The sequence below is a fragment of the Mangifera indica genome, chromosome 4, assembly GCF_011075055.1.
Source record: "Mangifera indica cultivar Alphonso chromosome 4, CATAS_Mindica_2.1, whole genome shotgun sequence".
NCBI lineage: Eukaryota > Viridiplantae > Streptophyta > Magnoliopsida > Sapindales > Anacardiaceae > Mangifera > Mangifera indica.
Window position 1 is genome coordinate 14970098 of NC_058140.1, and position 19985 is coordinate 14990082.

General features: G+C 33.7%; 2 protein-coding genes across 2 annotated transcripts; one reads left to right on the top strand and one right to left on the bottom strand.

Annotated features, from left to right (window-relative positions):
* Positions 1–37: 37 nt before the first annotated feature.
* Positions 38–12772, bottom strand: LOC123214636 (probable protein S-acyltransferase 23). The gene is made up of 13 exons (XM_044634543.1): positions 12360–12772; positions 11326–11466; positions 11050–11162; positions 5892–5971; positions 4758–4921; positions 4367–4505; positions 4186–4285; positions 2667–2724; positions 2452–2529; positions 2230–2328; positions 1459–1537; positions 1188–1336; positions 38–421 (listed from the first exon to the last, which is right to left on the bottom strand). The coding sequence occupies exons 1-13, from the start codon at positions 12600–12602 to the stop codon at positions 233–235; spliced, it is 1632 nt and encodes a 543-aa protein (XP_044490478.1). The 5' UTR covers positions 12603–12772; the 3' UTR covers positions 38–232.
* Positions 12773–14519: 1747 nt separating this feature from the next.
* On the top strand, positions 14520–18887 carry LOC123214638 (soluble inorganic pyrophosphatase 6, chloroplastic-like). Its single transcript, XM_044634546.1, has 6 exons — positions 14520–14846; positions 15799–15959; positions 17446–17546; positions 17653–17834; positions 18121–18219; positions 18475–18887. Exons 1-6 carry the CDS (start codon positions 14598–14600, stop codon positions 18565–18567), a joined length of 885 nt encoding a protein of 294 aa, XP_044490481.1. The 5' UTR covers positions 14520–14597; the 3' UTR covers positions 18568–18887.
* Positions 18888–19985: the final 1098 nt, after the last annotated feature.

Genomic DNA, 19985 nt, shown 5'->3' on the forward strand with positions numbered 1-19985 from the left:
ACTGGTGTTAGACTATCAATTTCCTTGCGTCAACAACTAAATTAAAGGCATTTGTTTATTTATTTTTTTGTGTTACAGATATTGATTGTAAAATTCAGCAGGTTATTAAAGTACAAGGTATAACCCAAATGATAGAAGGTTTATATGTCAACAAATAATGGAACATGAAATGAATTTTCAAGAGGGAGGGCGGCGGTGTTTCCGCAGCATCATCTACAACCAAGAGAGTGTCTCAACTGGCAACTTGCTGTAATGGAGGCCAAGCAATCTCATCATCGTTTGTGAAACCATTAATGAAGAAATCTGAACAGTTCTTTTGGCAGCCATGATTATATGGGTTTCGGAACTTCCCATCTGGACCATGTAGATACCCATACCGAAAAGCATTTGCCATTTCATTTGTGGTGATATTCCTGGCTATCTGCAATATCAAAAAGATAACTATTTAGTTTTAACTTGAAACAACGCAATTGTGAACACCCGAAATATTCTTTTAAACTATTTTTGATGTATAACATTGAAGAACACAAGTAATGAGAAACAAATCATCAAAATCTAGTCCCATTATGAGGTTGGTCTATAAGACATCTGGATAAAAATAAGATCTTCAGGTAATAGGTGCCAGAGTGGCAAAAAGAAAAAAGAATCAAGGTACTAGGGAGGCCAAGTGTGTGTCAAGAAGGGAAATGATAATTACATTCGTCACAACATTACCGGTAACAAATCAAATAAACCATGCCTAAAATATACTGCTCCTGACATATTATATAAACCCCACAGATCTCCTTTTATTTCCCCCTTCTTCAACTCTTCTCCCTAGTGAAATCAATTTTTATTTTTCCTTTGTTGACAGGAAACAGGACAGACCAATATTAACATGAGTAAAATTAAACAGATACAAGAGCGGATCAGAAATCAACAGGAGTTAATAGATCTCCTCGTAAGAAAAAATAACATCACCTACTAAGCCCCAATTTCTTACATTTCACTAGTGGCTTACAAGTAATTTACTCCATAGCATTAAGACATTGGTTGAGAAACAGACCCAAGTTTATGAATATTGACCACAGGATGCACACAAAGTGAATGTGCAAGTCTGTGTATCTTGACATCACAATACCCTTACTAGAACCAACAGTATTCACAAATATATTTAATCTAAGGTCATGTAATCTCTGGTCAATTACCTGGGACGCCTGTACTGTTGTCAAAGTGGCAGCAGCGGTCAGAACAACAGCGTCGAAAAATAGAAACGCTACAACACCAGGATGCTGGACAAGCACATGGTGAATCCATGTTTCTTCAGAGTGTAAGGGTAGTGGCGCTGTCCAAATCCCTGCAATAACAATTATGTGCATGCTCATGTAATCCAAAATGAAAAATTTGGTACAACATCACAAGAGACAAATTTAGAACATTTAGATGACTGGGAGATGGACTCCTCAGCAACCTACATACTTTGAATAGCAATGATGATACTAATGAAAGATGATGACATTGCCATGCATACAAAGATGAAGAAGTCCCGTTTGTTCCTCTGCAAGAAGCATAATGAAGATACATGATAAGCAGAAAGAAGACAAAATGTTAAAGCTTGGAGCAGGGTCCAAACATTCTGGGTCAATTATTTATAAGCAGAATAGATCAAATAAAGAAAAAGCCTTCCAGTAACAAGCAACAGAGAAACAAAGACGAAATGTGAACAGCAATGCAAAACCCCAGAAACAATGTCATGGACTTTAAACTTAGGTGCAAGCTAGCATTACAACTTGAAGTCACAACATATCATACAGTGGCATCATGCTTGCGAACCCAATGGCAGCATGAATGACTGAACAATCACCGTCTCACAGACACCAATTACATATTTCATTAAGCCAACAAAAACAAAATATATGAAACCTCATAACAAATTAACCAAAGATACAGAATCCAAATACATATTCCATTTCATGTCATCCAGCCAATAAACCACTTCAAGTCAGACACAAATTTCAATCTGCCAATGTCTAAATGACAATTTGAACCTCTATGATATGGAAGCAGTTACATCTAAACTTTATTTCTGTAGATCAGTTTCCTTCTTATTTTTCCAGTCATTTTTAATGAGAAATGGCATTGGAATGTATTAATGACATAAAAGGTAACAGACTATACACTGAAGATGTCAGATCAGTAGTGTCAACAAAGTCCATAGCTTATAAACTCATATTTAAGCCAACTTGTTACCTTCCCAACGCAATTTGATATCCATGGGCAGTGATGATCAAACTGTTCTACACAGCGCTTACATGTAGGGCAGTGCTTAGAGCGAACAGGCCTAATAATCTGAAAATTATGTTTGAAAAAAATTAAAAATTAAGTCAAAGGAACCATACAAATAAAAATATAAACAAGTATATGCAGTGATAATTATCAACTTCTTTGAAAAAAACAGTTTATCAAGAGGACCTTGCAAGTAGGGCAGAGTTGAGACCAATTTCCTGTCCATATAGAGGAATTGTTTAGATCAATAGTCAACAAGGGATCCTGCAAATGTCAAAGCATTAACCAAGCAAAAAACCAAAAATTATGTCACATGACCTCACTTTCTTTCTTTGGTATGATATTACATTGTATATTGTCTTCACTAAAATGAATGTTTAATATACAGACATATTTCATACCTCAGCATCTTTACGGGTATCAAAATCTTCTAATCTTCTAATAAAACCGGGATCTTTACTGCAGCCAATTGATAGATTCCATCATCATCTTTTTTTTTTTACCAGAAAATAAAAAATTGAAGAGCCAAACCAAAGTATAACAAGTTATGAAAGTAAACTGAAACAGATATCACATAGCCATGACAAAAATTACAGGCAATGGACCTAAAAACAACAGGAAATGTAAAATGCCGATTTTGGTCAAGATTTTGACACAAAAAAAAAAGATGATATAAAAACTAGGTCCTGAAGCCAATAGCTAAAGTTAGGTTGAAACTACATGGTAAGACTTACAGACATTTCTACAAACAGAACATAAGCTCATAAACTACATGACAACAAACAAGTAAAGAATTTTATAATAAATATTTCCACAAACCTGAAGAGGTGATCTGAAGGCATGAGCACTACTTCATAGACTCAATGTAAATGACCATTCCTTCTACTTCTATACCAACCATTTGTTATATCCGAAGATTAAGATAATAAGATTGAAATATCAGAAGAATAAACTTGGAAGGAGCTGACACCTCTTGTTGCCAATATTAAATTTTCTTCTCAGTACATTATGATATCTTTGTTTTGATTCCTGTATTGGTGACTTGGAGAACTTTTGGACTCTGGAATAAAGATGTTTTTGTTTCTTATTCTTTTACTGTTATCCAGTCGAATAATGGGTTGGAATTGGATTATTTGAGCAGGCCCTTATCAGAATTCTTCATGTTCCTGTTTTATTCAATTCCTTTTACATGATAAATCTAGTAAGAGGTTCATTTTGGTCATCAGAGAGGTCTAATAGTTTCAGAAATCCTAACCAACACAGTCAAAACAAATATTTGAACAAATACCTCTACATTTTTTAGGCTGGATTATGAAACAGATGAATGCATAACCAACCACCAAATGGTTGTGTATGGTATAAAACAAAAGAGGTCACCGAAAGACAGTGAAGATCGTCGTTGATGTCTAGAACTTTGCCAAAGGTGTCCTTCAGTCTAAAATAAAATTTCCAAACCCAGCAAATAAAGTATCTTTTATCAGAGTTATTCTTATAATACAAAATGAAAAACAGTTGACCTATTTGACAAACTAAAAGGTAGAATACAATATAGAAACAAAATGTAGGCACACCTACCCCATAACATCACAAGCTGGCAGCCAAAACAAGAAAGTTTAGAAGAACCATTGGTGAGATTAAAATGACAAACAAAATTGAGTTAACAAAAGACAAGAAAATAGTCAAAAACAGCAGACTGCTTCACTATCAAAACACTTTAAGTGAAAGAGATTGATGAACCTCAAACCAATGAAGACTGCAAAACCAGAGAGTAACAATAAATGTATGTTCAAATGCCTATTTTCTAATCAAACGATAATTACCAGACAGAGGTGCACATAAACTTTCTTATTTCATGTAATCTATGTGTTAATTCCAAATAATAAAAGTGTAATCTACCATCAATGACAGCCAAGAAATTACCTTGCACACTGATAAAACATTACAAGTGCACCAAATGCTAGAGAAATTGCAATCCATGACCATAGTCCAACAGTAGCAGATACCTTTGGCAGACCAGGAGCTAGCATGAAACATAAGGAGTCAGTAGTGGTTAACATCCAAATACAACAATATTAATTGTCAAGCACCAAGGCTAGCTTACCTGTCAGAACTGAGTTGATGAAGAGGATGATGCAAATTATGATAATACAAAACAAAATAGGTGCATAGCCAATATCTCCCATCTTCCTACTAAATATTTTGTCTCTCCAGTGGTTGCTATGCACCTTCTCTGCATTAGACTGAACCAAGCACAGAAAAGAGGATTATAAGATTTGAGAAAGGAAAAATTGCAAAGGAAACTGATCAGTAATTTGACAATTATGGACATTTCAACACAATTGTAAACATACATCTAAACATATTCTAAAAGATAAACAAGTAGTAGTAGGACCATTAGACCTCAGATTCTATAGATTCACTAATCCCTGAGACTTAGAATTCATTTGTAAAAAGAAAGTGACCTAAGGCAACATCAATACACAATCACGTACAAGGAAAAGAGCGACTTGCCGATGACCTTTATCGTGTGCAAGCTGAGACGGGGTAAATCCAGCTTTGTCTTTTACCATCAATTCTTGCTTTGCTCCTGCATGTACAAGCACAGTGCATACTTCCACGTTTCCTCTTAATGCAGCCCAGTGCAAAGGGGTACACCCTGATAACACAGGAATAAAATTATCACTATCTAGTACCAAAATGATTAACCCATAAGTGAACTCGCTCTTTGACCATTTATCGATTTTTTTTCAGTCACTTCACAAGTCTCATATATTTAGTTTGACATAATTATATTCTTAGTCAACAACATGGAGATCAGATATTTCATAGCATAATTCTTTACTCATTGTTATACCTTTAATAATCAAGAAAGCTAGAATCAAACTTAAAGTTCAAAATTTGACTTTCCAAAAATTTTTATTCTTACGTGCACATTCAATCATTCAACCATACCAATTCACTACTACAAGAATGGCAGATCAAGAAGGCAACCTGATTAGTCAATTGGGTAACTTCGTATTCAAAGGCACAACAACAACCCATTTAACTCTGTTCTCAGACAGGAATAAAATGCTACATAGAGAAGCGTCCAGTAAGGAAAATATCTATATCACTTCTATCCAAGCATCATCATTCAGATTTTAGATCACCCTGTTGCTTTCATCAATGGTCTCTTTTGGCCCTTTGTTTTCTTAAACCACAAAAGCCAGGGTAAAAGACCTTTCATTTAAACTTTTAAGCTATACAGCAATCATCCAAACCTCAATCAGATTTACCACCTATATGAAGGAATATTTCATTTCAGTTCAAACAACAAACTGCATAAAACACGTTCACAGAAGCATATATTATAAGACAAATGAATCTGTAGGTCTATGTCATAATGATCCATTTTCTGATTTTAGTCATTTACTCAAAAAACATTTAATAATATATTATTATTTCTGCACACATGATAATTCATACACCAGTGTCATGTTTAAGATTTAAAACTTAGGAAAGCATTTTAAATATGGGAGCTAGATACATTACTCTTTAATTAATTAACACAGTTAATAGTTTCATATTAACATATAAAAAAATGAATGAATAAGAGACTCGGGACACTAAATGTGCTCTGAAATTACCATCTCTATCTTGTCTCCCTTGGCTAGCATCTCTAAAAAGAAGTAGTCTAACTGTATCTGCAAATCCCTTGTATGCAGCCCTTGTTTATAACACCACAAGAAACACATATTTATTTATTTATTGTGATAAACTAGAAGAAACACATAATTAACAAGCATTATTATCTATTCAAACTAGATAAGCCTAATGCAATCATCAATTTTTAAAAACTAAGAATCAATAAATCAATATGAACATCTCCTACTTTCACAAATGAAACAAATGTCAACTTATGGATAAAAAAAGGGTCTAAACCCAACCATTTTGAAAAAGAACTTGACAGCTGGCATTATATTTACTTGCATTAGATAATTATTGAGCATGAAACAAGAATTGAAAGGGATTGATGAATTCTAGCTTGATTTCAATCAATAGTGAATAAGGGAATTTAAACATAGTTTACAACAGCTAGGAAAGCAATTAGAATTAACTAAGCCTAAACTAGGAAAAAGAAAAAAACAAGAATATATAGTAACTAAATAGGAATTTTAATCCCTAAAGTTTAGGGTTTTATTACTGGTTTCCTACAGTGCCCCTTAAGCTGGAGAATAGATGTCTATTATTCCCAACTTGCTTTTAAAGAATTCAAACCCATGTTGAGGCAAAGCCTTGGTAACTAGATCAACTTCTAAATAAAATTTCTATCAATATTTACATGCTTAGTTCAATTATGATGAATTGGACTGGGTGCTATGTTGATTGCATATTTACTGTCAATATAAAGCTTCATACAACCTGTCCAGAAAATGTTCAAGTCTATCATCATTAGTCGTTTCAACCAGATTAGCTCGTAATCTCCTTGTGGTAAGGTTTAAACTCAACTTCAACACTACTACAGGATAACTCTGACTGCTTCTCTATTGATAAGTCGGGTATACTTTCTCTGAGAGATATAAATCCCCTATATGCTTCACGCAACCTTTGTACTAAAAAAGTATCAAAGGTGTTCTAAATCTTTGAATTCAAATTTTGTTTTCAAATATTTCTTAAAATTCTCAATTTCTTGATCTTAATACATTGTTATGATACTATCAACTACATAAATGATCAAGATAAATACTTTACCATCATGGGAATGTTTGGTAAATAGTGTATGGTCCGCTTGCCCTTGACTATTCTGGAAGCCCTTCACTATCGAACTAGACCTTTCAAACCAAGCCCTAGGAGACTATTTCAATCCATATAATGACTTTTTCAGTTTGCACACTTTATCTCCATCAAACTGTACTTGATAGTAGAAATCCACTTGCAACCAAAATCTTCATTTCTCTTAGTAAGTCAACAATCTCCCAAGTATCATTACTTGTTAATGCTTCATTTCTTCAATAACAGTAAAACTCCAGTCTGAAACCCATAAGACAGTTGAACGTTCAAGAAATTCAACACAGTTCACAATAGGATGTTGTGTGTAAGATTTTAATCCTTTTCGAATAGCAATAGGAATATCAAGGTTGTTCTAATGTTCATCACTAACATTTGTTGTTTCCACCACAGGACCAAACTCCGAATTTGATGATTGGCAGGGATATAGTGCTTTTGGAACCTTGTTATCAGACTAATAGGGTGTCCAAGACATTATGTTAAAGAAACACCTCTTAAGTAGAAATAGTAGAAACAGTAAATAAAGTTGAAAAACTTTTGGAACCTAATGGAGATGGAATACCGTTGAAATAATATAGACCTTTGCACTCCTTAGCACTACCAATCATCTTCCCTAAAGACCGGTCTTGAAATTCATAATATGTGTGAAAAATGGCATTGCACAACAAAGATGCTTGAACAATTAACTAACAGAAAGTAAATTACAAGATTAATTGGGAACATCAAGAATTGAGTCCAACACCAAATCAGACACTTTGACAGTTCCAAAACTAGCTACGTGGCAAGCACTACCATCTACTACTGAAAGGTTAAAATAAATAGTACAAGGTGCAAAGGAAGTAAGTGTAGAGACAAAAATGGTCATATGATCTAAGGCACCGGTATCAACAATCCATACATCTTGTGGCAATGTGTGAGGCACAAGGGCAGAGTTAAGAATATTTCTATGAGCAACTGATGCAGTAGCAAGAGGATCAGATGATGTAGGGAGCTTAGTTTAACTCAGAATAGCTTGTAGTAGTCCAGCTTGTGAGGCTGAAAGTTGAAGATTCTAGGAGGAGCACAAGTAGGCCTAGCTATAGAAGTTGTTGTATGTGCAAGCCGTGTGCCATTATTTTCATCTCTTTGCTGTCTGTATGGCTTCCAATTTGGAGGCATACCATAAAGTTTTTAGCTTGCATCACTTGTATGGTAGGGCTGATTATAGTGATCACACAACTATATGGAAGTCAATTTCTAATTATGAGCATTTTGCATAGTTAGGGCAGAAGCTTGCGGAGTTCAATTCATTATAGAGTTGATCAACATAACTTGTTTGTGACATTCTTCTCTGCGGACTTCAACAAAGGCATCACAGGTGAAATGGAGAGATTTAGTTTTAAGAATATGTCCCCAAACCTAATCCAGATCAGGGTTTAAGCCTCCAAGAAAATCAAAGACAAATTCTTTCTCAAGTCTTTGATTGTGTTTGATATTATCTTCGGGATAATTTCAATTTTTCTCATAGTATAAGTCCATCCCTAGCCAAAGCTTTGTAAGATGACTAAACTACTCCGTAGCTATCATCAATCCCTGTTTTGTGATATGTATAACAAACTGGGTTTTTAAGTATTGGAAATTCAATGTTAATTAGAAATGAGAATCTGGTGTTAATTGTTGACACACTGAATTTAGTAATGTGATTAATTGCTATTAACTTGTTTACAAAGTAAATTAGTGGGTTCCTTGTATAAATTAGATTGCATATATGTAGCTTCTAAATTTAGGGAATCAGATTCCTATAAAGACCATGTAATTTTGATAGTAAAATTAATAGAGAAAATATACAAATATTCTACTCTTGCTTGTTTTAAAAAGCACTGAGCAATGTTCTCCACATCATAATACATTTTTTGAAATCTTTCCCTAATATCCTTTGTAGTCTTGTAATATAGATAGGCCTTACCAATTATAGGTTCCATTGAGTTAATAAGACAAGGCATAACAATCAAATCTTCGACTATCCATTGACTGTATCCAACAGTAGTTCAGTCAAGATGAGGAGTAGAACCATCTAAATAAACCCACTTGCTTTTTTTGCAAATAACCAGAACAGATTGAAACCACTGACGAAAGTTAACTCCATTGAGACAATGTTAAGTATTCTAAAGCGAATAAGTATAGACAACAAAGGCAACATCAAGTGGAAGAACAGAGAAATCGGGAGTGGTGGAAAAAGAACCTGTGGAGGTTGTTGACCTTTGAGAATTGGCGACATAAACTGGTCAAATAGATTGGAGAGAGATAAACCAGTGAAATAACTGGGTCAGATTTTTTGACAAATTTGATGAGATTTGAAACATCAAACTGCCAAATAGATAACTTTCGATGACTTTTGACAATAGATCAACAACTTTTATGGCTTCTCATTCTAGATTGACAGTTTCCAACCTTTTATGACAAGATTTGAATACTTTTCCAATAATATATGAGGTTTTCAACGACATCTATGCTTTTCCAGTAGCTGGTGTGGATATTTGGCGACTTCTATGATGATTAAGAAGAACTTTGATGATGTCTGCAGTTTGTCAATTTTTTGTTAGGATTTCATAGATATTCTCAAATAGATTACACCTTTTTCTTCTCTAAAAGTATGATACAAACATTAAAAGAACCATACCTCAAAAGTTAGCTATTGAGATGGGAGTGCCTAAAACTATATAAACCCTACACTAATTGTTCATACTTTCCACCGTGGGATTCAAGTCTCATATCTTGTACTTGGGATCCTAACATTTCATCATGTTTCGCAGCCCCGTCGCCCACGTGGGTTGGTTGTGCGCTAGCTCCCTGCTAGCCCAAAGTGAACACGGCAATGTTGGTATCATTACCTTTGCCGCACAATTGCGATTGAGAGACGCAATGGTGGCTCTTAAAAAGTATGATACGAACCTTAGGAAAACCACACTTCGAAAGCTAACTATTGAGATGAGAGAGTCTAAGACCATATAAACTTCATACTAGTTGCTCATACTTTTCAATGTGGGATCCAAATCTCATACCTTACACTTGGGATTCTAACAAAGTACATAAAATTTTTAGAGCCTATGCTTTGATACCATGAAACAAGAATTGAAAGAGACAGATGAAATCTTGCTTGATTTCATTCGATAATGGATAGGTGAATTTATACATAGTTTACAACAACAAGCTAGTAAATCAATCAGAACAAAATCCATATAAACTAGGAAAAAGAAAAAGAATGAATATACAATGACTAATTTAGAATTTAATCCCTACAGTTTAGGGATTTATTCCTGGTTTCCTACAATATACAATGCTAATTGTCAAATTTTGTTTCAAAATGGTCGGATTAATTGGGAGAAATTCATTTCAATCCCCTCAAACTCAATTACATCAAGAAACTACATTCTTACAAGATGTGATCACGCATATGTGACACAAACATACTTCACTGGGACCCAAAATTGACATATATAACAATATGCAATCTAGGAGCTCTAGCTCATCTTGGAGACAAATAGAGGCAAGTTTTTGTTAAGGTTAAACTGGAAGATGATAGAAGGAATTTATTAATAGTAGAAGGGTGAAAAAAACAAACAAGATATATGGAGAAGGCATATGGAACCCAAGTTACTCTATTAGAAGATGGAAATAATAAAAATGTTGTGGAAACTAAATATTGTAGGAGTTGAGCTGAAGACACATCCTAAAAAGATGTAATTGCAAATAAGTGATGCAGATACAAAAGCTAGTATATAAACATATATAAATATATCAGGTTCAACAAAAAAACTAGAGCAATACATTATTTCAGTCTACCCTGAGACTAATGACTTATCAAAAACTAACTTACCTATAAGTAAGTCAGTCTATCAAATAGACAAATACAGTATCATCAATAGAATATAGCTTGAATGAAGATAAGTTTTTCAATTCTAAAATTTGCTACTTCCATGCCCAACATCATGTCAAAAATACAACACATGCATCTGTAAAATTGATGCATTAACATACCAGTGAAGGGGGCTCCTTCCTTCATTATCCGGTGCATCGTAATCAGCACGATACTTTGCAACAATATGATTTAAGAAAGCTGTCTGTCCATATTGTGCAGCAACATGAACTGCCTGCATGGAAAATTTTACCTAAGTATATGATGTTGCACTTTGAATTATACTTTACTATATTGGTTTTCTTTCAGAATTAATGTCTACTAGATACAAAATTACTAGCACTCAATCTACATACCGACAATACAAAATAAATAGCCTAAAACAAGGATAAATTTACCCGATACCCATTCATATCTGCCATCTCAACTCGAGCTCCATTCTGCAGGAGCACATCTGCCACAGCAATTGAACCCCTAACTGCTGACCAATGCAATGCTGTCTGCTTATTGTTGTCAGTTGCATTAACATTACCCCCATGCTTCAATGACAAACAAAAACAAAACCTTCCACTTAGTCCTGAAATACCCACCAGACATCAAATGCTCACAATATGTATATATGTATATATATATGCAGCAAACAACAACAAACTTTAAAACTGTTCAAAACACATATCATCAAAAGCCTAAAATCCAGGAAAAATGTTAAAAACTCATGCCTCGGCATCTCATCAGACTCATCTACATTAACCAATCAATCAATCCTTTTCAATCTCATGTTTCAGTTTTCACCAGTTGATAGGTCAGTGTTAGTATATAACACATAATTAGAAACAATCAAATGCATACATTCATTTACTAAGTACTAATACATAGTCATGAAGCTGTAGACATAAAAAACACCACATATGACAATAATTCCGAACAAATGCAAGAGAAAATTAACTATAGCACCCAAAAGAGCCTAAAACAATTCAATTCAGGTGCAGCTATTTGCACCTAGAAAAATATACTCTCAACAGCCATTCTTCAAATAAACCTATTGTAAAATTCTATAATTTATATTTTTTACACTTCACATATTTCCATGATCATAACATCAAATCAACAGACTGATGCCTAATTCAATAGAAATACAAGAAAAAAATAAAAATGAAAAAAAAATCATGAAATTGATAAAAGAAACTGCGATGTATGAATTTAGCAAAACGGGAGGTAACTGGTAAAGGGTAGAATTTTCAGAACTCTTCAACAGAACGCTACCAGAATGCTCACGAACATTTCCAGACATACAAAACTAATTAATTTATATCTAAAAAGGTAAAAACCCTTCAACTGAAGTCACGAGACGAAACCCAATTCAGCAAATTCATATTAGTTAAAACAAGACAATTAAAAGGAACCAAAAAGAAAGCCAAGAAATTCAGAGTACCTCAAGAATATACTGAACGATATCAGCAAAGTTGTTGAGAGCAGCCCACTGAAGCGCGTAGTAGCCATTATGATCAGGTCTAGTGAGAGAAGAAGCATCTTGTTGAACAAATCTTGTGAGTTTGTCATAATCCCCATAAGCAGCTGCAGAGAAAACATCAACTATAGCAACCTGATTGTCGTTTTGGGTTTGATGGGTGTTTGCTTCTGTTGTTGAAACCACTTCGATCTCTGAAGAAGCCATGCGAAATGAAAAGGAGTAGAATCAAATGGTCAATGGGATTTGTTGAGGAGAGGTTAAGGATTTATGCGGCAATTACGAAACTTCTACTGGGGGAACATTTTACTTTAATTTTGTCCTCCTCTGTTTCCATTGCTCTCCTTCTGAAATGGGCTCTTCACGCTACTTCATTAACATCGCAAACAAGTTGCACTATGAGAAACTTCAGTAATTTTCAATAGACCCCTTTTGTTTTTGAATTTTTCCTGAGATTCCACATGTTTTGAAGACTATCATTTCCCATCCTGCCTTGGGGTTACAAAACACTACTCTGAAATTTTCCATAATTGCCCCCAAAGGCCAAAGGTTCTCGGTGGGAAGTAAGTACACAAAATCTTCTCTCATTTTTTTTTTAAATAATTTATTCATTGCTTACGGAAAAAAAAAAAAAAGTCTTCTTTCAATTTGAAACTCAAAACAATTAAAATTTAAATTTTTTTTAAGTTTATTTTCAAGGATAATTTTATGATTTATAAGTCAAAATACGTCAACAATGTTCTGACCTCAAGGCCATTAATTGGGAAAATGTGAAGTCCAAAAACTATTTGAAACTTGAACGGGTGAAAGGATTTTACCCTTTGAGAAAATAATAATTTATAATTGTTTATTAAAAGTAATATTATATGTATCTATTTTTTGTACATAAATAAATATACTGTTATATGCGTTATTATATGATTGAATATTATTTAATTTTTAATTCAAAATTACTCAATAACATAATGATACACATTATTTTTATTATTTATATATGTTTTTAAGATTATAACGCAGAATACCTAAACATAAGTTAAAATCTTTTTGGAGCTTGATAAGAACATCATGCATTTCAATTTATCTATTTTCAAGTTTGAATGAAGAAAATTAGGATTAGGGTTTATGGTTAGAAAGCAAAATAATTTGTTTAGATTAAATATGGGGCAAAGGACTCTTTCCCACCCAAGTTTTACCCTAATTTCAATAATATACTCATGTCAATTAAAAAATTTAAATATTCATCCATTGATAACTTCTGTTATAATTTTCTATTAAAGTTTAGGGAAAAATTGTTATTTTATTATTAAACCTTAAAACCTTAAACATTTTTACCATTTTTCTCCTTAATTTAAAAAATTAACAATTTTCTCTCATTATTAAACTTTAAAAAACTACATTCCCCCTTCTAAGGGTAATTTCTTCCATTTTTGACAACCAGTTGTTATCCCATCGTTAAACAACCTTCCCACCATCTTAATGAAGATGTATCTTTTGATACCAATCTATTAACCATACAAAGACGATTCGTCTTCATCCAGCGACGATTCGTCTTCATCCAGCTGAAAAGACAAAGGCAACGTCATCTTCATCTTTTCATTGGATGAAGACAAATTGTCTTCGTCAGATGAAATTGGTTAGATGGGAATGTCGGTTGGGGAGAAGGAGATGGTGAGAATGCCAACCAACAATGGAAAAGGCAATTAGTCTTCGGAGATGGAAGAAATTACCCTTAGGAGAAAAATACAATTTTTTTAAGTTTAATAATGAGAGAAAATTGTTAGTTTTTAAATTAAGGCGAAGAAATAAAAAAAATATTTAAGGTTTTAGGGTTTAAAAAAAAATAACAATTTTACCTTTTACTTTAACATAAATTATTTATGAATAAGTATTTGAAATTTTCAACTAACATAAATATGCTAACTAACATAAATATGCTATTAAGATTAAAATAAAACTTGGGTGGAGAATAGTCCTTTGCCCTTAAAAATAATATATCTAATTTAATAATTTTTATTAAAGATAAAATTATAATTAAGTTAAAAAGAGTAAATGGATCAATTACTTGGTTTTCAATGATTTTAGGAATTTTAATAAATCAAATTAAAAATCACTTTATAACCCTAACTAAAATCAAATTAAAAATCCAAACCCCATCAATCTTTTCTACGCTCCACTTGTTCTGTCTGTGGCTCTGACTCTGCCATGGCTGCCACCAGAGCAATGGCTGTTGTCAGCCAAACCGCTTCCTGCTTGCTTTTCAACAGACCCTTTTCTCTCTCAAGCAAATCCCATATCGCCAATTTGTGCTTTACCAATAAAAGAGTTTTCTTTTCGTCAAAGAGGGTGTTTTCTTGCAGGGCTATTTACAACCCTCAGGTTCAGATCAAAGTGGAGGGCCAGCCCGAAACCTTGGATTACAGAGTCTTTTTCGTTGACAGTTCGGGGAAAAAGGTTTTTTTCATTCCTAAATTCTCGATTTTTCTTTTATTATTTGTATTCCGGTATGTCTGTTTGATGGGTGAGATATGTGGGAAAAGGAAATTATAAAATATAAAATTTTAAAATGGAATTAGTTTTAGTCGTTATAGTTGAAATCTTTGGGTGCTGGGAAAACGTTCGAAAAAAGAAAAAAGAGAGAAATGGGAAAAGAAGTGTATCTTGGCCTCACGTATTATATTGATTTGTACCAATTTCTGAAGTATAGCCTTTTGCAATCTCTCAATGTTCATTTAGGCCAAAGTTGTTTTCTAATTTTCTGTTAGGTTCTTCATAGAATTTGAATTCATGTAACATAACATAATGGAACTCTATGTATTTATTGTGATTGATTATTCCATTTTCATTGGCAAAATGAAGGTGTTGACATTTTCGAAAATTTGTTTTTCCTTTAAGGATCATTTACTCAATTAGCAAGGCAATGAGCTAATTGAAATTTAGTAAATATGAGTTATGCTTCATTTAGTTAAGGTGGAACAAGGCACATTTATAGTATTGTTGAGAATCTAACCTTTAGAACTAATTTCTGCTCAATTTGGTTACTGGGTATGTTTTGGGGGGGAAATTTTGTATCCAGATAATAATTTGAAGCAATTTGTGAAGAAAAATCTTTCTGTTTATCAATTGGGAATTTGTAATATTTCATGAATGACGAAGGGAATTATGGAGATAGTAAACTGCCAAAACTGATGTGTATAGGAGGGAATTATGTAAATATTAGATGGCTTGATAAATAATCATGTGTCCACATTTGAAAGCCATTGGGCATTATTTTTTAACTTCTTCGGATCTGCAACAGATATTGTACATTCAGTATTGAAGAATTGGACTTCTTTGACAATTTAAATCAATTTGTGGAATTCTTTCTGCTTAATAAAAGTTACTTGTTTTTGTTATTGTTATGTAGATTTCACCTTGGCATGACATACCATTACAATTGGGAGATGGAGTTTTCAACTTTATTGTTGAAATTCCCAAAGAATCAAGTGCAAAGATGGAGATTGCTACTGATGAGCTATACACTCCCATTAAGCAGGATACTAAAAAGGGAAAACTTCGATATTATCCGTAAGTTTCTTTAGTATCAACCTATATATTTGCTTAACTTGACAAACTTTGTTTCAATGTAAGGATGTCTAATTTTAGTCGTTTATTAGACATTCCCAATGGTTACTGATTGCAGTGGTCATGTATGAACTTGTCTGGTCTAGTGCCAGCTGCTTGTTTCCATATTGCTATATCTGTTTTGGAATATTGAAAGCCTGTTGATTAAGCTAATATATGCCTATGAATTATTTCTAAATAGTCTTAGCAAATGCTATGGCCTTCAGTTTTACTCTTTTTGTCACCATCTGAAGTAAACCATCACTGCTTTGGATCTTGAGAAGTTCATTTTTCATACAGTCTGGGGATATTGGAAATGCTACAAAACTTATTTACTTTCTCTTAATTTCATTGCTTGATTTCCTGTAATAGGTCCAACATTTATGCAATTTGGCAAAACTAATGAGGACACTGGACACCTGGGATGAAATAAAAATTGAACACTTGTCATGAAAAGAGTTAGCAATAAATGGAGAGACTTAATAAGAAAGTGATATTAGAACTCCTCATAAGGGCTACATGTTGCCTAGAGATCAGTAGAGTCACTGACCTGATAGTCTTAAGCTTTAGTTGACTGCATGTTTATGGGAGGGAACTTAAAAGGTGTTACATAAGCTGTCCCTGTTGATAAATGAAACATTCTATTGGCTTTAATAGACATTCATAACTTCTGCATAGTGTGAGAAATGTTCAGTGTTTCTCATTAAGCCCCCAAAGTGCTAATTCTTTTTGAACTTAGATGTTTTCAGACTGTATATCTCCATCTTATGCCATATTTAAAGCCATAAAATGGACAATAAGGTTTTCTGTCACAATTACATGACTGAAGTTGTTTCTAGGTTTCCTATTGTCTTTCATCATCTTAAACTAAATCACACCTCCTTGCTGCATCCATTATTATGTCCAAATCATCAGAGCTAAGTATCTCATTCATCCTTAATTGATGCTATTTTTAGGTTCTCACAGAAGCATTTAATTCTTGTTCTATCTTTTCTTTTGCTCCGACATATCACACATGTATCTCAACTTATTTATTTTGGCTGACTTCAACATTTTAGTTTCTGTATCTTGATTGCATTGAAATCTCTGCCAGAAAGCATAGGTAACCTTATTTCTTTTTGGTACGATATTATGTTGATATGGTATGCATTTATTGTGAATAACAATATTGTTAGACTATTGCTGTCCTGTATATACTCATTGTATTTCCATTTTCTATGTTCAATTAATTGTCAGCATTGTCTATCTAAAAACCTTTCAAATAAGCAACACATTGTTACAAATGGCGCATACATCATGAGTTGGCTTTTTAAGTTTGTATGAGTTTCTAACAAAAGCCCAATTGTGTCCTCTTGTTCCTGTGCTTTTATTATTGTTGTTCATGACTAGATATGTTCAATGGGATTTGCACTTGGAACATATTTTCCTAACTCATTGTTTTGTTCCTTAGCTACAACATAAATTGGAATTATGGATTACTTCCACAAACATGGGAAGACCCATCATTTGCCAACTCTGAAGTTGAACGGGCATTTGGGGACAATGATCCTGGTATTTCATTAATTTTTAGCTGAACATTTGACCTTCACTGTGTTCCACTTGCTCTAAATAAGTTAAATTTCTATTTTTTCATATTTTTGCTTCATTTATTTTGTAGTTGATGTTGTTGAGATTGGTCAAACTCAAAGGAAGATTGGTGACATTCTTAGGGTCAAGCCCTTGGGTGCCTTAGCCATGATTGATGAGGGGGAACTTGACTGGAAAATAGTCGCAATTTCATTGGATGATCCAAAAGCTTCATTCGTAAATGATGTTCATGATGTTGAGAAGCATTTCCCAGTAAGTACGTTTTCTAAATAGATTGCAACTAAAGCAATATTGAGAGGTGAATGTCAGTTTCATAAAATTACGAAAATAATGCGAAAATGGGATGGTTGAATGTGGGGTGTGGCAATTGTTGGATGGTATGCAGATTAATTACAAGAATATGAATTTGACTCAACTCTTAAAATACAATACAAAGCTGTTTCAAGAATCAGTGTAGCATGATTAAAACTGTGGCTTGCCATCAGGAAAAACAAAAAGAAAGTACTTGTGGAGATTAATCTGGTGAACTTATCTTCAGGGAACCCTCACTGCAATTAGAGACTGGTTTAGGGACTACAAGATCCCGGATGGAAAACCCCCGAACAAGTTTGGTCTAGGCAACAAGGCTGCAAACAAGGTAATCTTATAGCTAATGTTTCTGGTTGTATATCAATATATCATGCTTCAAAACAACAGTCTAGTGCAACAATGCGTGCATCAATGCAACAGTACATTTTGATTGATTGCTGGTGAGGTACTTACTGATTTAACATCAGTAGATTTTAGTAAAAGCCAGTCCATAGTGCCAACAACAGGACATGAATTGTTATCATTTTTCCGACTAATTATGTACCCTTCTAATTTTAGAATGAAATTTCTGTATGATAAACAGGATTATGCCTTGAAAGTGATCACTGAGACAAATGAGTCTTGGGCCAAACTTGTAAAGAGGTCCATTTCTGCTGGAGAGCTTTCCCTTGTATAACAATTCCAAAGAGTTGGTGCTGCCCGGCTATTGGCAAGTTTTCTCTTCCAGAGATGTTTATTATCATTAGCAAGTGGTTTCTTGGTTTATTTAGTTTGGATAATCTGCTGCTATTATGTAGTCTTGTTATTTATGTAACAAGTTTACCATTTTTGGCTTGGAACTTGGATTCAGAATGATATCGTTTTTGTTTCCCAAGCTGAGCTACAAGAGTGTTAGAAATTGTCAAAGATTGGTTGCAGAAACTTCTTTGGATTGCTTGATCGTTAAGTTGATATTCTCATCTCTATAAAAATTGAATCATCTCATTTCTATCAAAAGGTTTGAAATCACTTTAAAATTGAATCATCTCATTTCTATCGAAAGGTTTGAAATCACTTTACAATATACAGATGAAAGCGGGATTTGCATACAGTATGCAATTCCTGTCCTTGACAACATAATATTTACACTTCAAAGGTCACTGAACATTTGTCAACCCACCTAGATTCAAGAACCCTTTAAAATTAGACGAGTTCCAGAGGATCTTAAAACGGCTTTTCCAATGCAAAACATGAAGGATCTTCATCAACTAAAGATGATTTACTGTCCTGCCACCTTGCTCTGAACTTAGCACAGCCCTGTTGCACCCATTTTACTGCTTTAACCTCAAAGGCAGCCACTGTTGCTACCGCCACATGTGGTGGTGAAGAAGCAAAAGATGGTGGAGAAGTGGGTTTATTGTGGTGAGACAATATTAACATTGCCGCTGTAGGAGCCATCGATCAGAAAAGCGGAAACAAGTACCGGAGAGAAACCGAAGTTTGATGACGAGGAAAGGGAAAGGCTATATATAATAGAATATGGGGAACTACGCGTAGCAGGTTTTGGGGAACCGGGAAAAGTAATCTATGGGCGGAGAGGGAAAGACACTGCACCTGGTTTTTAGTCATCTTGTTTTATGAATGAGATTGACACTGCCACTGCCTGACACGTGCTTATCTCATGCTTATCCTGAGTTTGATAGATTGTAATGCAAATTGCATTTAACATTTACAGCGGCCTGCCTTTGACGGCTCTTTTAAATCGGAATTCGCTCCACATTCCTGAACATTTTCACTCTTCATTCCTCTATTTCCCGTGAAAGCAATGTTCAAATTATTTTATTTTTAATTTTAAATTATTTAATTATATAATAAGATATTTTAGTGTCAAATTAATATTTTTCTCAATTTTATGAATGAAAATGATAAAATGTGGTTTATAATAATCATCACCCCATTTCTCAATGGCATTTATGTGGCAGGATTTTGGTATGGATCATTAGTTATCACAATTATTGATATTGATATTTTAAATTTTTATTTTTAAATATTTAAATATTTATTAATAACCAAATTTTTGTTAAAAATTTCAATTAGGATTAAAGATGAAACTGT